The sequence below is a fragment of the Lontra canadensis genome, unplaced genomic scaffold, assembly GCF_010015895.1.
Source record: "Lontra canadensis isolate GAN:19392208 unplaced genomic scaffold, GSC_riverotter_1.0 scaffold9, whole genome shotgun sequence".
Classification (NCBI taxonomy): domain Eukaryota; kingdom Metazoa; phylum Chordata; class Mammalia; order Carnivora; family Mustelidae; genus Lontra; species Lontra canadensis.
This window is the reverse complement of record NW_022631003.1, coordinates 12,358,204-12,374,198: the sequence shown is the minus strand read 5'-3', so window position 1 is coordinate 12,374,198 and position 15,995 is coordinate 12,358,204. Positions and strand designations below refer to the sequence as shown.

General features: G+C 37.7%; 2 protein-coding genes across 4 annotated transcripts in view; one reads left to right on the top strand and one right to left on the bottom strand.

Annotated features, from left to right (window-relative positions):
• MDM2 (MDM2 proto-oncogene) overlaps nt 1-1,330 on the top strand; it is a 28,557-nt gene extending 27,227 nt beyond the window's left edge. For all 3 annotated transcript variants that reach the window (XM_032854856.1, XM_032854857.1, XM_032854858.1), the window contains one exon: nt 281-1,330. In XM_032854856.1, the coding sequence (XP_032710747.1) occupies nt 281-844 (564 nt within the window). In that variant the 3' untranslated portion in view covers nt 845-1,330. The remainder of the gene's footprint in view (nt 1-280) is intronic.
• An 8,101-nt stretch (nt 1,331-9,431) lies between these two features.
• CPM (carboxypeptidase M) overlaps nt 9,432-15,995 on the bottom strand; it is a 70,668-nt gene continuing 64,104 nt past the window's right edge. The window contains exons 8-9 of the mRNA XM_032854854.1: nt 12,302-12,450; nt 9,432-9,995 (exon numbers count right to left, since the gene is read on the bottom strand). Coding sequence (XP_032710745.1) covers nt 9,753-9,995; nt 12,302-12,450 — 392 coding nt within the window. The 3' untranslated portion in view covers nt 9,432-9,752. The remainder of the gene's footprint in view (nt 9,996-12,301; nt 12,451-15,995) is intronic.

The following is a 15,995-nucleotide window of genomic DNA, read 5'->3' as shown; positions in this document are numbered from 1 at the left end:
TATCTGTGTCCTTAAACAGAAAACTTTATTGAGATGTGGTTAAGATCATGGTGAATACATTTTTTGTTTTAGGATTCTTTGGCATGGTTTGGCTAAAAAATTATGTACTTTATAATCTCATGCTTGAGGAAAGATTGCTACATGTCAAATGTTTTATGTAAAACATGAAGTGCTGAAAATTGAACTGTGTGCTAGATTCTACCTCAGACATATTGCAGTTGCTAGTGTTGGCTGTGACTAGTTGTTAAAGGGTTACAAGAAACTGTCTTTTTCATTGAAGGACTATTGGAAGTGTACTTCGTGCAGCGAAATGAATCCTCCTCTTCCACCTCATTGCAACAGATGTTGGGCCCTTCGTGAGAATTGGCTTCCTGAAGATAAAGGGAAAATGCCTGAGAAAGCCAAACTAGAAAACTCAACACAAGTAGAAGAGGGCTTTGATGTCCCTGATTGTAAAAAATCTTCAGTGAGTGATTCCAGAGAATCGTGTGCTGAGGAAAATGATGATAAAATCACACAAGCCTCCCAATCCCAAGAAAGTGAGGACTATTCTCAGCCATCAACTTCTAATAGCATCATTTATAGCAGCCAAGAAGATGTCAAAGAGTTTGAGAGGGAAGAAACACAAGACAAAGAAGAAATTGTGGAATCTAGTTTTCCCCTTAATGCCATTGAACCTTGTGTGATTTGCCAAGGTCGACCTAAAAATGGTTGTATTGTTCATGGCAAAACAGGACATCTTATGGCATGCTTTACGTGTGCAAAGAAGCTAAAGAAAAGGAATAAGCCCTGTCCAGTATGTAGACAACCAATTCAAATGATTGTGCTAACTTATTTCCCTTGATGGACAGGTCTATAAAAGCAGAGCCTTGTATTTCTAACTATATAACCCTAAAAATTTAGACAACATAAAATTATTTTTTTACATATAACCAATGGAAGAAATTATCTGTACATGTAGATTTCTTCTCTGTAGTGTAATTTACCTACTTTGGGAGGGGCAATAGTACTTCTTTTAGAAAAATTTCATTTTTGTTTATATTTGGGTTTTAATGTAATTAAAATTGGACATATAGCTCATCCTTAACCCTTACTCTTCATATCTTAAATGATTTCCACTCCCTTAAAATTTAGAGAAGTACCTGATTTTAAAAAATACATTTGAATATAAGGTACATTCAGGTTATGGTATGCAGTGATTATGCTACTTACAAAACATTCAAGTCTGCAGATAGTTTCATTCACCATGCTTATGCATTAATTGTCTAAATTTTTAGGTTTAGTATACATATTTATTGATTTACAAATAAAAATATTAAATGATTAAGAATTGTTTCAAGAATGTGATTTTTGGGGACACCTGGGTGGTTTAGTGGGTTAAGCCGCTGCCTTCGGCTCAGGTCACGATCCCAGAGTCCTGGGATCGAGTCCTACATCGGGCTCCTTGCTTAGCAGGGAGCCTGCTTCTCTCTCTGCCTCTGCCTGCCTCTCTGCCTGCTTGTGTGCTATCTCTCTCTCTCTCTTTCTCTCTGACAAATAAAATCTTAAAAAAAAATAAAATCAGGCAAGTAAAAATTGCCTGGAAAAAAAATGTGATTTTTGGATCTTACAAACTTTTTTTTGTAGTAATGAGTTTTGTTAACATAGAAATTATACTTGAATATCATCTGCTTGGGTAATTAAAGGTAAGTCTGAATGTGTTTCTGTTTTTGGAATGCCTAAGACTGCCCAGTGTGGCAGTACACATACTAACAGACAGTTTGATGCAGTTGGGAGCCTCCAAGGCATTGAATAAGACTCAACTTGAGAGAATGATATTTAGAAAGTTTAATACAGCTATGAAATGCTCTTTTCTCCCTCTCATTCACTTGTGTTTTCACATGGTAGGTTGGCTTCAGTGGTTTCTCAACAAGTGATGGTGAATGTTTTGGAAGGAATGTAGGCAGGGAGGAAAGCTAGGAATAACCACCCTGCTACTTGTCAGCATGAAAAGCCCTGTTGTAATTTTCTGTAATTTCTCTGCATCATCTCTGAAGCTAAATTCCATGAGGCCATGAACAACTTCTTGATTGTGACACTGATATATAGGTGATCAATAAGAATTTCTTGAGTGAATCTCAAAGCATTGGGACATGTCTTAAAGCTGACTTCAAAGCAGGAGTCTGTGGGCTCCAAAGTCAGACCGGGGTTAGCTATTGGCATCATTTTGTTCACCTTCATTTTTAATGAAGGTTTTAAAGATACGGATCAGTGTGTAGTGTGTAGACATCTGTTGGTTTAGGGTGGTAACTGCAAGTTGGCATGACATTGTGGAAAGTTTGTGGTTGCACTTGCTCGCTGTTTGGATTTTGTACTGGGGTTTGAGTTCATCTTTACAGAAAAGCGTTTCTTTATCTTAAGTCTGTGGCCGTATTGCCACATACAGAGCCAGCTTTCACTTATATATGGTAGGGAGTTTTGGATATTTACAAGTACTGCTTTAAAAAGATAAATATATTAAAGCAGTAGCATATAAGGTGTTCAGAGTGTTCAATTATAAAATGGACTGTTAACAGGAACTAATAAAAAGCAACAGAACATAGAACAAGAGTAGTTTCAAGTGTAAGCAGATGGGGAACTCACATGTTCAGTAATTTATTATAGGTAATACATTTGAAATTATGTATTAAAATTGTTAAAATAATATTTTGGATAAGAAGACCATAATTGGTTATTTTTAGGAGAGATGATCCTAAAACAAATTTTTATTCTCTTTTAAAGCTCTTCTTTAAAGGTGCATGTTTTTAAAAATTATGGACATCGGAGCACCTGGTGGCTCAGTTGGTTAAGCGGCTGTCCTTGGTTCAGGTCATGATCTGAGCCTCCGCCATCAAGCCCCATATAGGGTTCCCTGCTTGGTGGGGAGTCTGCTTCTCCCTTGTCTCTGCTCCCTCCCCCCACTCAAGTGCTCTTGCTCTCTCAACTCTTAAAAAAAAAAAAAAAAAAATTTTCCTCTCATCCTCTTTCAGTCCCACAGATCTACCTTGAAAATATAATTTAGATATGCTACTAACAGTCAACTTACTATGGTAACATCTTTCACATTCCAAATTACAAAATTTGTCTTTTTCCCCCATTTTTGTTACTGTCATGTTAGATGAATTCCGTTTAAACATTTCTGTTAAGTTTTAGTACTTTTATGTGTTAATTTTCGTACACCTTTCCAGGTTACACCCTGTATTAGACCTTCTTCCAAGATCCCAGTAAAACCTACCTGAATTGACCTCACTGCCTTTGGTCTCTCCCATTTTTGGTTCATTTATAGGTAGTTTACAGACAGCTTCATGTTGGTCCCCTGATTTAAATACAGAAAAAAGCTTAAGTAATTCTATTTCTTGTTTAATATTATCGCAAATGTTCTGGGGTTCATTTTAGACTTGTAGGCTTCTCTATGAAACAGCTACTTTTGTTTCACCACTGTACTCTTAAACCCTTTTACTGCAACAAAGTTCATTTGCATTCTCTCTCGAGTCATTTTCATCTTAATGGAGTGGGAAGAGCTAAATTCAAATAGCAGATCTGGTACTTGCTTTGTGACCTTAGAATTAATTAGAGACAAATCTATAGAGCCTACAATAGGGTCTGGCAGGTAGTAAAGACTTACAAATAGTAGCTTTCAATTACTTTTCTTGTATCCATTTATAACCATTACCACTCCAAACCCCAGCTGGATTAGCCTTGAATTAATCCTATCTTTTCCCCTTCTACATTGTCTCAACTCTTAGGTACTTTGTTCACACTTAAATGTACTGATATGTTGCTTTGTATCTTCACTCCAAAAGCAGGTTGTAACATCTGTTTGTATCTCCACCCCCGCCCCCCGCCCCCGCCAGTGCCTAATACGACGCATTGTGTGCACAGGAGGCATTCAGTAAAGCATGATTGTCAAGGAAAACAGTTGGATAGTTTTCACAAATTTATAAGAGGAAAAGACAGTTTTAAAAAATACCCAGAAAAAAGTTTGCAGTGTTTCAATAATTGCAGTAAATTACTTTAAAGGGAAAAGAGAAACAGTCTAACAAAACAGTGGTTTTCCAAAATTTCCAAATTTTCCACGGTATCAGAATTTAACAGAATTGGTAAGGTTTTGCTTAAAACATCCCTCTGTATTAAGTTTTTCCACCTTTTCTCATGTTTATTTTGTTCTTTTTTAAGAGGCAAGTGAGAAGACCAAATCTCTTTAATTAAACACTTTTCTGACCACAAGGTGGAAGCACTACTCTGGGAGTTCTCCGCAGGCATCCTTTGATGGTAGTTAGAACCCTAAGGGGATAGAACAGCTTGCTGGGCTAGAGAGCAAAGACGTGGTGGAGTTCTGCTCTTGCTTGTTAAAATACAAACTTCCCACCTTGGTCCTTGAAATCCTTTGGTATTCATCCTTCAGAACTTCATGTCCGTAGTAAATAAGGGAAAATAATTTTTAAATTAACTTTGACTTAAGTGCTATTTCAGCATAAGCTCTGGAAATGTTTAATGTGTTAAGAAGATGTAGCAATTACCTGTGTAAACTGGTGTCCCAAACTTTGAGGTTGCAGTCTTTAAATCATTTGCTTTTCTTTCATTATAAAAAAACAGAAAAACAAAAATTGTAAATAATAGAAAATTTCAAAAATGAAGTTGGAAAAACAAAAGCACATAATTCTGCCATCTAGAAACTGGATAAATTATTTGCTATACTTCTTTCCCCTAATCTAATGTTTTAAAATTAAGTCCATTTTAAAATTGCATCTTGCTTTCTGTGGGAGTGGGGAGTAATGAACCCTCTAAAGAACTGTAAATATTGAAGTCTAGCTAAAATGTTCCAGGGAACTTCTGCCAAAGGGGTTTCTATATATAATGAATTCTCTTGAAAAGAGATAACCTTTTTTTCCCATTTACTAAGTTGAGGTATTCATCATTTTTTAGAAATTTGTACCTCTAAATTAGCCATTTTGTACTCAGCCATGTCTCATTTTAACCGTTAATACATGTTTCAGAGGGCAAACTTGTCTGTCCTTGGCCAGAAATTTGACATCAGGGGTTACAGTGATGAGGGTTGGGGGCTGTTAATTTTCCAATTTCAAGTCTTTTTTAACTATGCCCTGTGTTTCAAAAGCACTTTGAAATCAACAAAATTTATTACTTAGGACAAAGACTTCTCCCTATACCAGCATTTCCCAAAATATGTTTGGTAATCAAGGAATGTAAGTTCAGAGGGATGGTACTAGGCTAAACTATTGAAGGAAATGGTTCTCTTGCTTAAGTATGTTTGGAAAATCCATTTCTTTTCTGCATGATTTCTTGGTGACTTTAATACATTAATGAGCATTCTGAAGTTTGCAATTTTTTTTTTTAATCAGAAGGCACATTTTTCATCCATCATTTGCCCCATGGTACAAAATTTAGATTTAGAATATAACATATATAACAGGATGAGTATTTTTATAACTGTCCTGGAGTGACTGGATTTTGAAGAGTTGTTGCATTATTACTGCCTAATAAAAAGTTCATAAATTTGGTCTTGTCCAGGCTTTATTTGGTGGTCATCAGTTCTGTCTAGTATGTGGACTTTGTTACATTTGCCTATTTGTTTTTAAGGTAATGGTAATGGAAGGAAACCATATTCATTGCTTATGTGAATATTCTTAAGAATCAGGAGGGTCACCTGGGTGGCTCAGCTGTTTAAGCGTCTACCTTTAGCTCAGGTCATGATCTGGGGGTCCTGGGATTGAGCCCTGCATCAGGCTCCCTGCTCAGCAGGGAGCCTGCTTTCCCTCTCCATTTACTCCCCACCTCCACCCTGCTCGTGTTCTTGCTCTCTCTCAAATAAATAAATAACCTCTTAAAAAAAAAAAGTAATATTCTGAATTTACTAATTTCAGAGGTAGTGATGGTCCCTTCCCAATAAACTTTCTTTTAGACAATTTGTGCAAGTTCTTAATTATAGTACAAAAAAAGTGACTGAGAAAACTTATAAATCAGCTGTGAAACATCTATAAAAGGGTGTGGAGTAGTTCATATGCTAAGGCAGGATAAGATGTTTTGTGGCGAGCAGATACTCTGCTCATTAGTGATAGAAGGTAAAGTCTCTAATGCAGTTAAACTCTTTCCCTAACCTTCTGTTTTAGGTATTGTGATGTGGTTTGTTTTTGTTGTTGGTTTTTTTTTTTTTTTGGTTCTTCAGTAATCATTTTCTCCTGCCTTCCCACATCTGAAGTCATGAGGAAGTTATAAGGGATCTGTCATAAAATAGACAACTGTATTGTCACCGTAGAATAAAAAGCAAACTTCTTTATAAGTAGTTTACCCTGTTGCAATGAGATAGTATCCTGTGCTCATTTTTTCTGGATGCCCTAGGAAAAGGTATTTCCAATCCAGTGTCAGATATTTTTACTTTCTAAAGCTAGAGGTAACTTCTTTTAACAGTTTTAAAAACATTACAAATGCAAATTCACTTCTGGAACAAAACACAACATTTCTTAGACTTTCAAAAATGCTAAGAGGCTTTTAAAAATAATTCTGCTCTGGATGTGATACTTGAGCACCAAAATCAAAATGATACCTGTGGGGACTTAACATTTTTCCAAAATATTCCCTTCATTTAGATTAATTCATGTGAATATTTATCATAATTTAGATACATGAAAAAAAGCTGTTAGTTCAGGAGATTCCTTAGCTATTATTAAATGCTCATTCCAGCTAGCCAGTGTTTCAGTTTTTAGGTCAATTCTGTTTGTATCTGAAGCAAAAGATCTGGTCTTTAAAGCCTTCAAAATATTTATGCCACCTAGTGTTAATTATCCTTTCTCTTCCTGGGCAAGTACCAGAAAGGACATCAGAATATGGCATCTTAAACGACAGCTTTTGATAGTCACAGAATCCATCAAACAGGGGCCTTCATTTAACAGGTAAGGAAACTGAATGTGGGGTGGGTTTGAACTCAGGGTCCTTGCCTTCTAATTAAAATTTTATTCTCATTCCATCTACTTCTCATCTCATTCTCTATCTTATAAACATTTACCATGTTGTTTCCTCCATAAAAGGAATTGCACCTGAACTTAGAACCTGAGGATCATAATAACCTCCAGTCTAAGAGGGCAAGAGGATAGTAGGAAAGAGGTCATGTGGGGAGATTTGGGGCTCTGGTCTGAGTGTAGTTGGAATTGCATGGTGGTTTCTCCCCTTGGACACTTGGTTAGTGGAGGTCCAATCATACTAGACCCTCACCACAAAGTTTACTTCTGAGCACTTTGCTGCAAAATATGTGCCCTGAACATGCTCTGTATTAAGTTCAGGTTTGGTTTAGATTTGGTTTGGAGTTTGTTTTACTTGTCTCTAAATGATTTTGATAGAATTTCTGATTTTAAAAACATTATTTCCTTAAGGAATTTACATGAAGGCTTGTAAACCAGTTCAGGTTTTGGTTCATGTCCCTTTGAAAATTGGGAATTTAGAAAAGTTAGAACTCAGAATGTCTGACTGAAAAATAAGGCTTGATGGGAAATTGAGTTCTGTGTGTGTGCATTGTAGCATATCAAAATCATTTCTGTAATATTAATACATATTTTCAAGTATATAATAAATTAGTTTATTTAAATAAAAATTATCCAGATATTCAAATTATTACCAGATTTTATAAGAGAAAAAAGACTACAAATGCTGTTTAGATAAACAAGTATGATTTGTACATGTGGATTAAGCTTGGCACAGGAATAGTTCCTACGTGCCCGGGTGGCTTCCATTCATTTGTGGTTCTCACGCATTCATCACGTAGCAAGTGCAGGAGAGTTTCATTTTCAGATCCCAGGGAACATTCAGTTTAAAGAACCAAGGCAACTCACATTCCATGAGCAATACACAGCATTTTGAAATCTGCTTAGGAGTTGCAATTTTTTGGTTTGAGGTTTCCCCCCTTAATTCTTACATAAAATATTTTAAGATAGGTTAACTCTCATGATAGTGGAGAATAGTTGCTTCAGTTGAGTACTAAAGGTAAAAATTTCGTTTTTCAATATAAAAGTAGCTTATGTTATTAACTGGTAACACAATACATTTGCTATGAACCTTAGGATAACTGCAAAGCATACTAAAAACACCACATTTGAATTTATTTGTTGATACATATTTGAAAACTCTTCTGTCAGTTGTTACTGAGCTGGAGATTGCCAAAGCATAGGACCTCGTTTGATAAAATGACTCAAAGCCCAACACAGTTTCTGGGAGAGACTGGGTATAGGTTCATGGAACTCTTTGTTCACTCATTCCTTCAGTTTCTACTATGTACTGGGCTCTGAAGATAGAAAAATGAATTTTTCAAACTAATTGAACAGACCCTCAAAGCTCACATTCTGTTAGGGAAAATCACACATGAGAGTAGATCATAATAAAGTTGTAAATTCATAATAGAGGTAACCCATTTAATTTGAGCACCAAAGAGGAAAGGTCCCCAGATTGACTGGGAGGAAGTGGAAAGGATTGGGAGGGATCATGGTCAGCAAAGGCTTTCTGGAGGAGTTGACACCTACACTGAGTTATAAAGGAGTGGGAAAGGAGTGGTGCTGGGTCAGAATGGTGCTAACACGCAGGACACAAACTGTGCATTAAGTGTATAGAAACTATAAGCAAGTTAATTGTTGTTTTTTTGAGTAGACCTTCTTCCCCAGTGCTGTGTGGAAGACAGATTTGAAGAGAAGGCGAGGCACAAGAGACCAGTAAAACTGTTGAAATGGTGCCAGTGCATCACGATGGCCTAAACTTGACGTTACCAGCCATGGAGAGAGGAGAATCAATCATTTTATAATTCACATCAGTCTTTCATGACTGACTGAATCTGGGCTCAGGGAAGAGGAGAAAATTATCAAGGATGACTCTCAGGTTTCAAGTTCAGTGATACCAGAGACAAGTACAGGGACTATGAGCAGCTCCAGGGAGAAAAATATGTTCAATTTCAACATCATTGAGTGTGAGGTACCTGTGGGTCAAACCCAGGTGCATATGTACAGTGGGAAGTTGGGACTTGAGTTTGAAGCTCAGGCAAGATGCCAGAATTACATATCTGGAGGTCATCAGCATGACAGAACTGTGGCATCTGAGTGCAGAATGGAGGGACTTAATTGAACTGTTGGTTTGGGGCTCTGTAGATAGAACCTTGTCATCCCATCAGGCCCATGGTTTTTCTTGAACCACTGAGACATGGTTGCCTCTTTCCACTATTTCCTTAGAACATTTGTGAAATGAAATATGTCCCAGTCCGATCATCATTTCTCCCTGTGCTGAGAAGTAATTATATATGGCACTTAACTGTATCTTCCCATATAGCACTCATGGCCAGGTTCTGTAGATAGTTCATCTACTCCATGTAGATGTTCATCTTCATTGCTTATATTCACCTGGCTCTCTGTGTACAAAATTTGCTTTTTTTTTTTTTTTTTCTTTGCAGGAACTTCTTTCTTGATTCTCAAGTTTTTCTTATAAATTCCTAAGACAACTTCAAGATTAAGTGTAAGTGGACAGTACTTGAAAGGTGTCTTCCATTCATCAAGATTAAATCATTCCTTTTGTTATCGCCACACATTGTTTGTTGTGGTTTGAAAACAACCATTTCTCTCCTTAGGGAAGGACCATGGTGTTTCTTCAGTCAAGGTCTCACAGAGGGAGTTCAAAGAGTTGCAGCAACCCGGCGTGAATAATCCCTGATTCCAGGTGGTGATGGGGGTTGGGTTTCACATTTTGCTTTATTTGACAAACATGTGAAAGACAGTCACTAAAAATAAGAACAGACCAGGCTTTGTTGCGGCTGAGTGGCTTGGCAAATCACTATACAGAGGAATCTTAGGACATGAAGGATTTGATACTGGGATAGAATCCAGCTGTCCTCTGAAGGGAAGTAAAATATCCTTTTTAAGAGCACTGAAGTTCTGGGATTTTTCTGGAATAACCACCTTTGTGAGGTATGGATTGTGTCCAGGGACTGTAACCTGAGAGGAAACAAAAAAACAATCATCTGAGTGATTGCAGATGTTTCATGGTGCCAACACTAAAAACACTGACATCCACCACTAAAATGCAGCCTTTATGAAGCACACACGACCAGCTGCCAGGCCTCCCAGGCTAGGAACAGCTTCAGGTCGACTCACTGAATGAGCTGTCCAGGGCCTGTTCCCTGGAGTTATGAAGTGAAATAACGCAACCAGTCCTTTATCTGGAAATGTAAGCTAGGAGAAGGAAGCCACAGACTGGTGCTCTCCCCATCATTTTTATGGAGAGCAAAGGTCAAGATTTGACTGTTACCCTTTGTTCCAACTCTGTATTTAATATCCTGATTGGGTATAGAGATTATTTATAAGTGGAATTCTGTTCTCAATTTATTCCACTTTCCTTGCAGCTGATCTAAGTGTACAAGTTTATTGCTTCCTCGAAAGGCTTTGATTTCACCTGGCTTTCTCCCCAAGTCTGAATCTTCAGCTAGATTGATTGATTGATTTCAGTGGAACAAATCAGGACAAAGAGGACAAATGCTAAACTAAATAGAGATGATATCTACTGAGAAAGACCTTTTTTAAAAGAGGCTTTATTTACGTATTTGACAGGAGGAGAGGGGGCACGAGAGACCAAGGGAGTGAGCAGGTGCAAGCCCCCCATTCGGGGTTGGGGGAGTGAGAGGGAGAAGTAGTCTCTCCACGCAGCAGAGAGCCTGACTGGGGGCTCAATCCCAGGACCCTGGGATCATGACCTGAGCTGAAGGCAGACCCTTCACCAACTGGGCCACCCAGGTGCCCCTGAGAAATACTTTTATTATATATGGAAAAGGAAAAGAATGGGGGAAATCATTTACATAAGCACCAACTGGTATATATTTTAGTCATTCATTTCAGCTTCCAAAGTCTTGCCTTCCAGCCTTGTCCTAGAACTAGCAGCTAAAGCCCACAGGTACTACATTAGTCTAAAAGGAAATGAACAACTCATAACTTTATAAAGGTGTGACTTATTTTTGGGATTACATAAAAGTAACTTAGATTCATTATAAGGACCCCACACACACACACACACACTTTTTTCATGGAATGGAAATGTCACTGTAACAGGAAAAGCCTTTTTAGGCAAAAATTTACAGTGAATTGAGGTCTTTCCAGTTCTAGGAGAAATTCTTAGGATTAACAGCTGATGGACCCCACTGCTGGGCTCTGTAGGAATAATCTGTGAAACAGAGAAGCTCTGAATCCTACAGTTTTATCAATTGCAAAACATGTCTTTCATTACTTCACCTTTAGGACATAACAAAATACAAAACCAGTTTTTACTACCAAGTAGATGACCACCTCTTCCCAGGAGCCACTCTGCACAGAATAACTGCTTGTAGCTCACAACAGATCCACTAGGCAAAGCAGAAGAATCTTGAGAGTCTTAGAGAAAGTCATATCAAGGCGGAAGAGGTACAATCTGGCCAACTAAATCAGGTACTTATTCATTTAGTGCATTCACATACATCTAATTTGGGCTCAACCTAGTCCCAGCCTCCCTCTAGGAATAAATGACTCAAACATCTTCATAGAACTAAACCTGGAACTTTACTTGCATTGATTAGAACTCACCACCATTTGCTTATGAAAGGGCTGGAAAATAGGTCTGTCACTTGCTTTATATAGCGGTAAAATTTATGGATCAAATTTTTTAAATCATGAATTTTAGGGAACTTGTGTCCCAATCCATTTTTTTTTAAAGATTTTATTTATTCATTTGACAGAGATCACAAGTAGGCAGAGGCAGGCAGAGGGATGGGGGGGAAGCAGGCTTCCTGCTGAGCAGAGAGCCTGACTCGGGGCTTGATCCCAGGATCCTGGGATCATGACCTGAGCCGAAGGCAGAAGTTTTAACCCACTGAGCCACCCAGGTGCCACCCCCCAATCCATAACAGCACAAATTATGTTTCATGAAATGGGCATTGAAATGGTATTCCATGAAACTTGGAAGTACTTTGGTTACATTGTTTAATTATTCTTACTAATAGTAAGGTTCATTCCATCTTTTATCATAGAACATATCGCAATAGGTTTTGGCTTCTATTTAAAATACTGTCAGTTGGGAAAAAAACATGATTTGTTTTGTATGTTCCTATTATTCCCACCTCTCCCATTCCCTGCCAAATGCAAGTCTGATGATGTCCTCTCCTTCTGTCCTGATGTATCTACTTTTGGGACTTCCCAGACTTATTTCAGATTCTTTCTAGGCAAGTACTACAATTTCTGAAATGCTTTAGTAACAATAGTAAGGGTTGTATACTTACATTTATTACATAGGACCCAGGCAAGAGAAGAAGATAATACTCTCCAAATTTGTTGGTTCTGTAAGGGCAGATATGTTTTCTGTCTTGGACTTCTACAATTACATTGGGTAATGGATTTCCATTCTGATCAAAAACTTGACCCTTTACACCTGCAAGACAAAAACAACATTGAATGTTAACACTACATTTTACGACCTGTGAAAAAATATTCTTGTAGTTATTTAAGAGAAACACATCCAATATTTATTAAGCTGCTTGGATTAATAAGTATTTAAGGCAAACCTTTCCAAAAAATTGAGATCTAATTGTCATAAAACATTAGTGTCAGATGTACAACATAATGATTTGATATATGTATATTTGTGAAATGATCACAATATATCTAGTTAACATAGTTCAATATTTTTTGTTTTGTTTTTATAAATGGATGTTAAATTTTGTTAAATTTTTTTCTGCATCTATCTATTGGGATGATCATATTATTTTTATCTTTCATTTTGTTGATGTTGTTTATCAGGCCGATTGATTTTGCACATGTCAAGCCCTCCTTGCATCCCTGGAATAAATTCCACTTGATCAAGGTCTTTTTAATGTATTGCTGAAGCTGGTTTGCTAATACTTTGTTGGAGGATTTTTGCATCTATGTTCATCAGGAATGTTGGCTTCTAATTTTCTTGTAGTGTCACTGGGTTTGCTACCAGGGTAATGCTGGCCTTGGAAAATGAGTTTGAGGACGGGTATTAAATCATCTTTAAATGGTGGAATTCACCAAGGAAGCCATCTAGTCTTGGGTTTTTGTTTGAATTAGCAATCAAAAACATGCCAAAAATCTCCTTACTAGGAAAGGGCCTGTTGAAATTTTCTATTTTTTCCTGATTCAGTCTTGATGGGTACTTGCTTCTATGGATTTCATTATCATCTAGGTTGTCCAGTTTGGGGGTATATAACTGTTTAGTCTTTTATGATCCTCTTCATTTCGGGGTATCAGTTGCAACATCTCTTTCATTTCTGATTTTGAGTTCTTGCTCTCGTTCTTGGTGAGACTAAGCTAAAGGTTTATCTTTTCAAAAAAACCAGCTCTTAGTTTTATTGATTTTATTCTATTGTCTTTTTAGTTTCTATTTCATTTAATTCTGTTTGGATCTTTGTTTCTTCATATTCCTTTGAGCTTTTTTTCTTTCTTTAGTTCGTTGAGGTGTAAAGTTAGGTTGAGATTTTCAAAAAATTTTAAATCCAGTATAGTTAACATACAGTGTTATATTAGATTCAGGTGTACAATACAGTGATTCAGCAATTCTGTAAGATCTCTGTTTCTTTTTTTTTTTTTTTTAAAGATTTTTTATTTATTTATTTGTCAGAGACAGAGGGAGAGAGGGTGAGCGAGCACAGGCAGACAGAGAGGCAGGCAGAGGCAGAGGGAGAAGCAGGCTCCCCGCGGAGCAAGGAGCCCGATGTGGGGACTCGATCCCAGGACGCTGGGATCATGACCTGAGCCGAAGGCAGCCGCTTAACCAACTGAGCCACCCAGGCGTCCCAGATCTCTGTTTCTTAATGCAGGCATTTATCTCTCTGAACTTCTCTCTTAGAACTGCTTTTGCTGCATCCCTTAAGTTTAGGTATGTTGTATTTTCATTTCAAGATTCTGATTTCTCTTTTGACCTACTGGTTGTGTGGTGGCACGCTGTTTCATCTCTGAATATTTGTGAATTTTCCAGTTTTCTTCTAGTAATCGATTTCTAATTTTATACCACCGGGGTTGGAAAACATAGTTGATATTTCAGTCTTTGTAAATTTTTTTAAAAGATTTTATTTGAGGGGCACCTGGGTGGCTCAGTTGGTTAGGTGACTGCCTTCAGCTCAGGTCATGATCCTGGAGTCCCGAGATCAAGTCCCATATCGGGCTCCCAGCTCCATGGGGAGTCTGCTTCTTCCCCCGACCTTCTCCCCCTCTCATTCTCTCTCTCTCTCAAATAAATAAATAAAATCTTAAAAAAAAAAAAGATTTTATTTGAAAGAGAGCAAGAGTGAAAGAAGGCACCAGCAGAGAGAAGAGCAGAGGGAGGGGGAAGCAGGCTCCCCACTGAGCAGGGAGCCTGATGTGGGGCTCGATCCCAGGACCCTGGGATCAGGACCTGAGCCAAAGGCAGATGCTGAACCAATTGAGCCACCCAGGTACCCCAGTCTTTGTAAATTAAGACTTATTTTGTGGCATGACATATGATTTATTCTAGAGAATGTTCCATGTGCACTTAAAGAAAATGTGTATTCTGCTGCTGTTGAATGAAACGCTCTGTATATGTTAAGTATCATTTTCTGTCTGGATGACCTATCCATTGATGGAAAGTGGGATATTAAAGGCCTTGCTGTTACTATATTGCTGTCTATTTTATCCTTTAGGTCTGTTAATGTTTGCTTTATATAGTTAAGTAGTCCTATGTTATATCATTTTGTTGGATTGACTCCTTTAAAATTCTACAATAACCTTGTTTCTTCCTGGTTTCTTAAAGTCTGTTTTGTCTGATGCAAGTATAGCTATCCCAGCTTTCTTTTGGTTTCCATTTGTATGGAGTATCTTTTCCACCCCTTCACTTTGAGTCTGTTGTGTCCTTATATCTGAGGTGAGTCTCCTATAGGCAACATATATAGATGGGTCTTAATGGTTTTTTATTTTTTTTTAATCTATCCATTCTCTTGATTGGAGAATTTTTTTAAAAAGACTTTTTTAGGGGCCCCTGGGTGGCTCAGTGGGTTAAAGCTCTGCCTTCGGCTCAGGTCATGATCCTGGGGTCCTGGGATCGAGCCCCACATCGGGCTCTCTGCTCCGCGGGAAGCCTGCTTTCTCCTCTCTCTCTGCCTGCTTGTGATCTCTGTCAAATAAATGAATGAAATCTTAAAAAAAAATCTATATACCTTTTAAAAAAATAAAGACTTTTTTATTTGACAGAGAAATCACAAGCAGGCAGGGCAGAGAGGCAGGCAGAGAGAGAGGGGGAAGCAGGCTCCCCACTGAGCAGAGAGCCTGATGTGGGTGTCAATCCCAAAACCCTGAGATCATGATCTGAACCTAAGACAGAGACCCAACTCTGGGGTCCTAAGGCCTGAGCTACCCAGGCACCCCTTGATTGGAGAATTTAGTCCTTAAAGCAATTACTGATAATTATGTACTTATTACCATTTTGATCATTTTTTTCTGGCTGTTTTGTAATTCCTTTGCTCTTGTTCTCTTCCTTTGCAATCTGTTGGTTTTCTGTAGTGGTATGCTTAGATTCCTTCATCTTTTTTTACATGTAGGTTTTAGCTTTGGTTACCTTGACACTTAAGTAAAACTGTAACAGTCTATTTTAAGTTGATAATAACATGATTGCATTCTAAACCTTTGTATGTTTACTCCCTCCTGCCTACATTTTACATCTCATTACCTTGTACATCCATTAACAAACTATTTTATTTTTCCTACTTTGTCTTTTTAACCTTCATAATAGTTTTGTAAGTGATTAGTCACTACATTTACAACATTAGATTGTTCTGAATTTTATTAAAGATTTACCTTTACCAGTGAGTTTTTGTGTTACTAATTAGTACCCTTTCATTTCAGCCTAAGGAAGTTTCCTTAACCTTTCTTGTAAGCCTGGTCTAGTGGCGATGAACTCCTTAACTTTTGCTTGTCTACAAAATCCTTTCTCTCTCCTTCAAT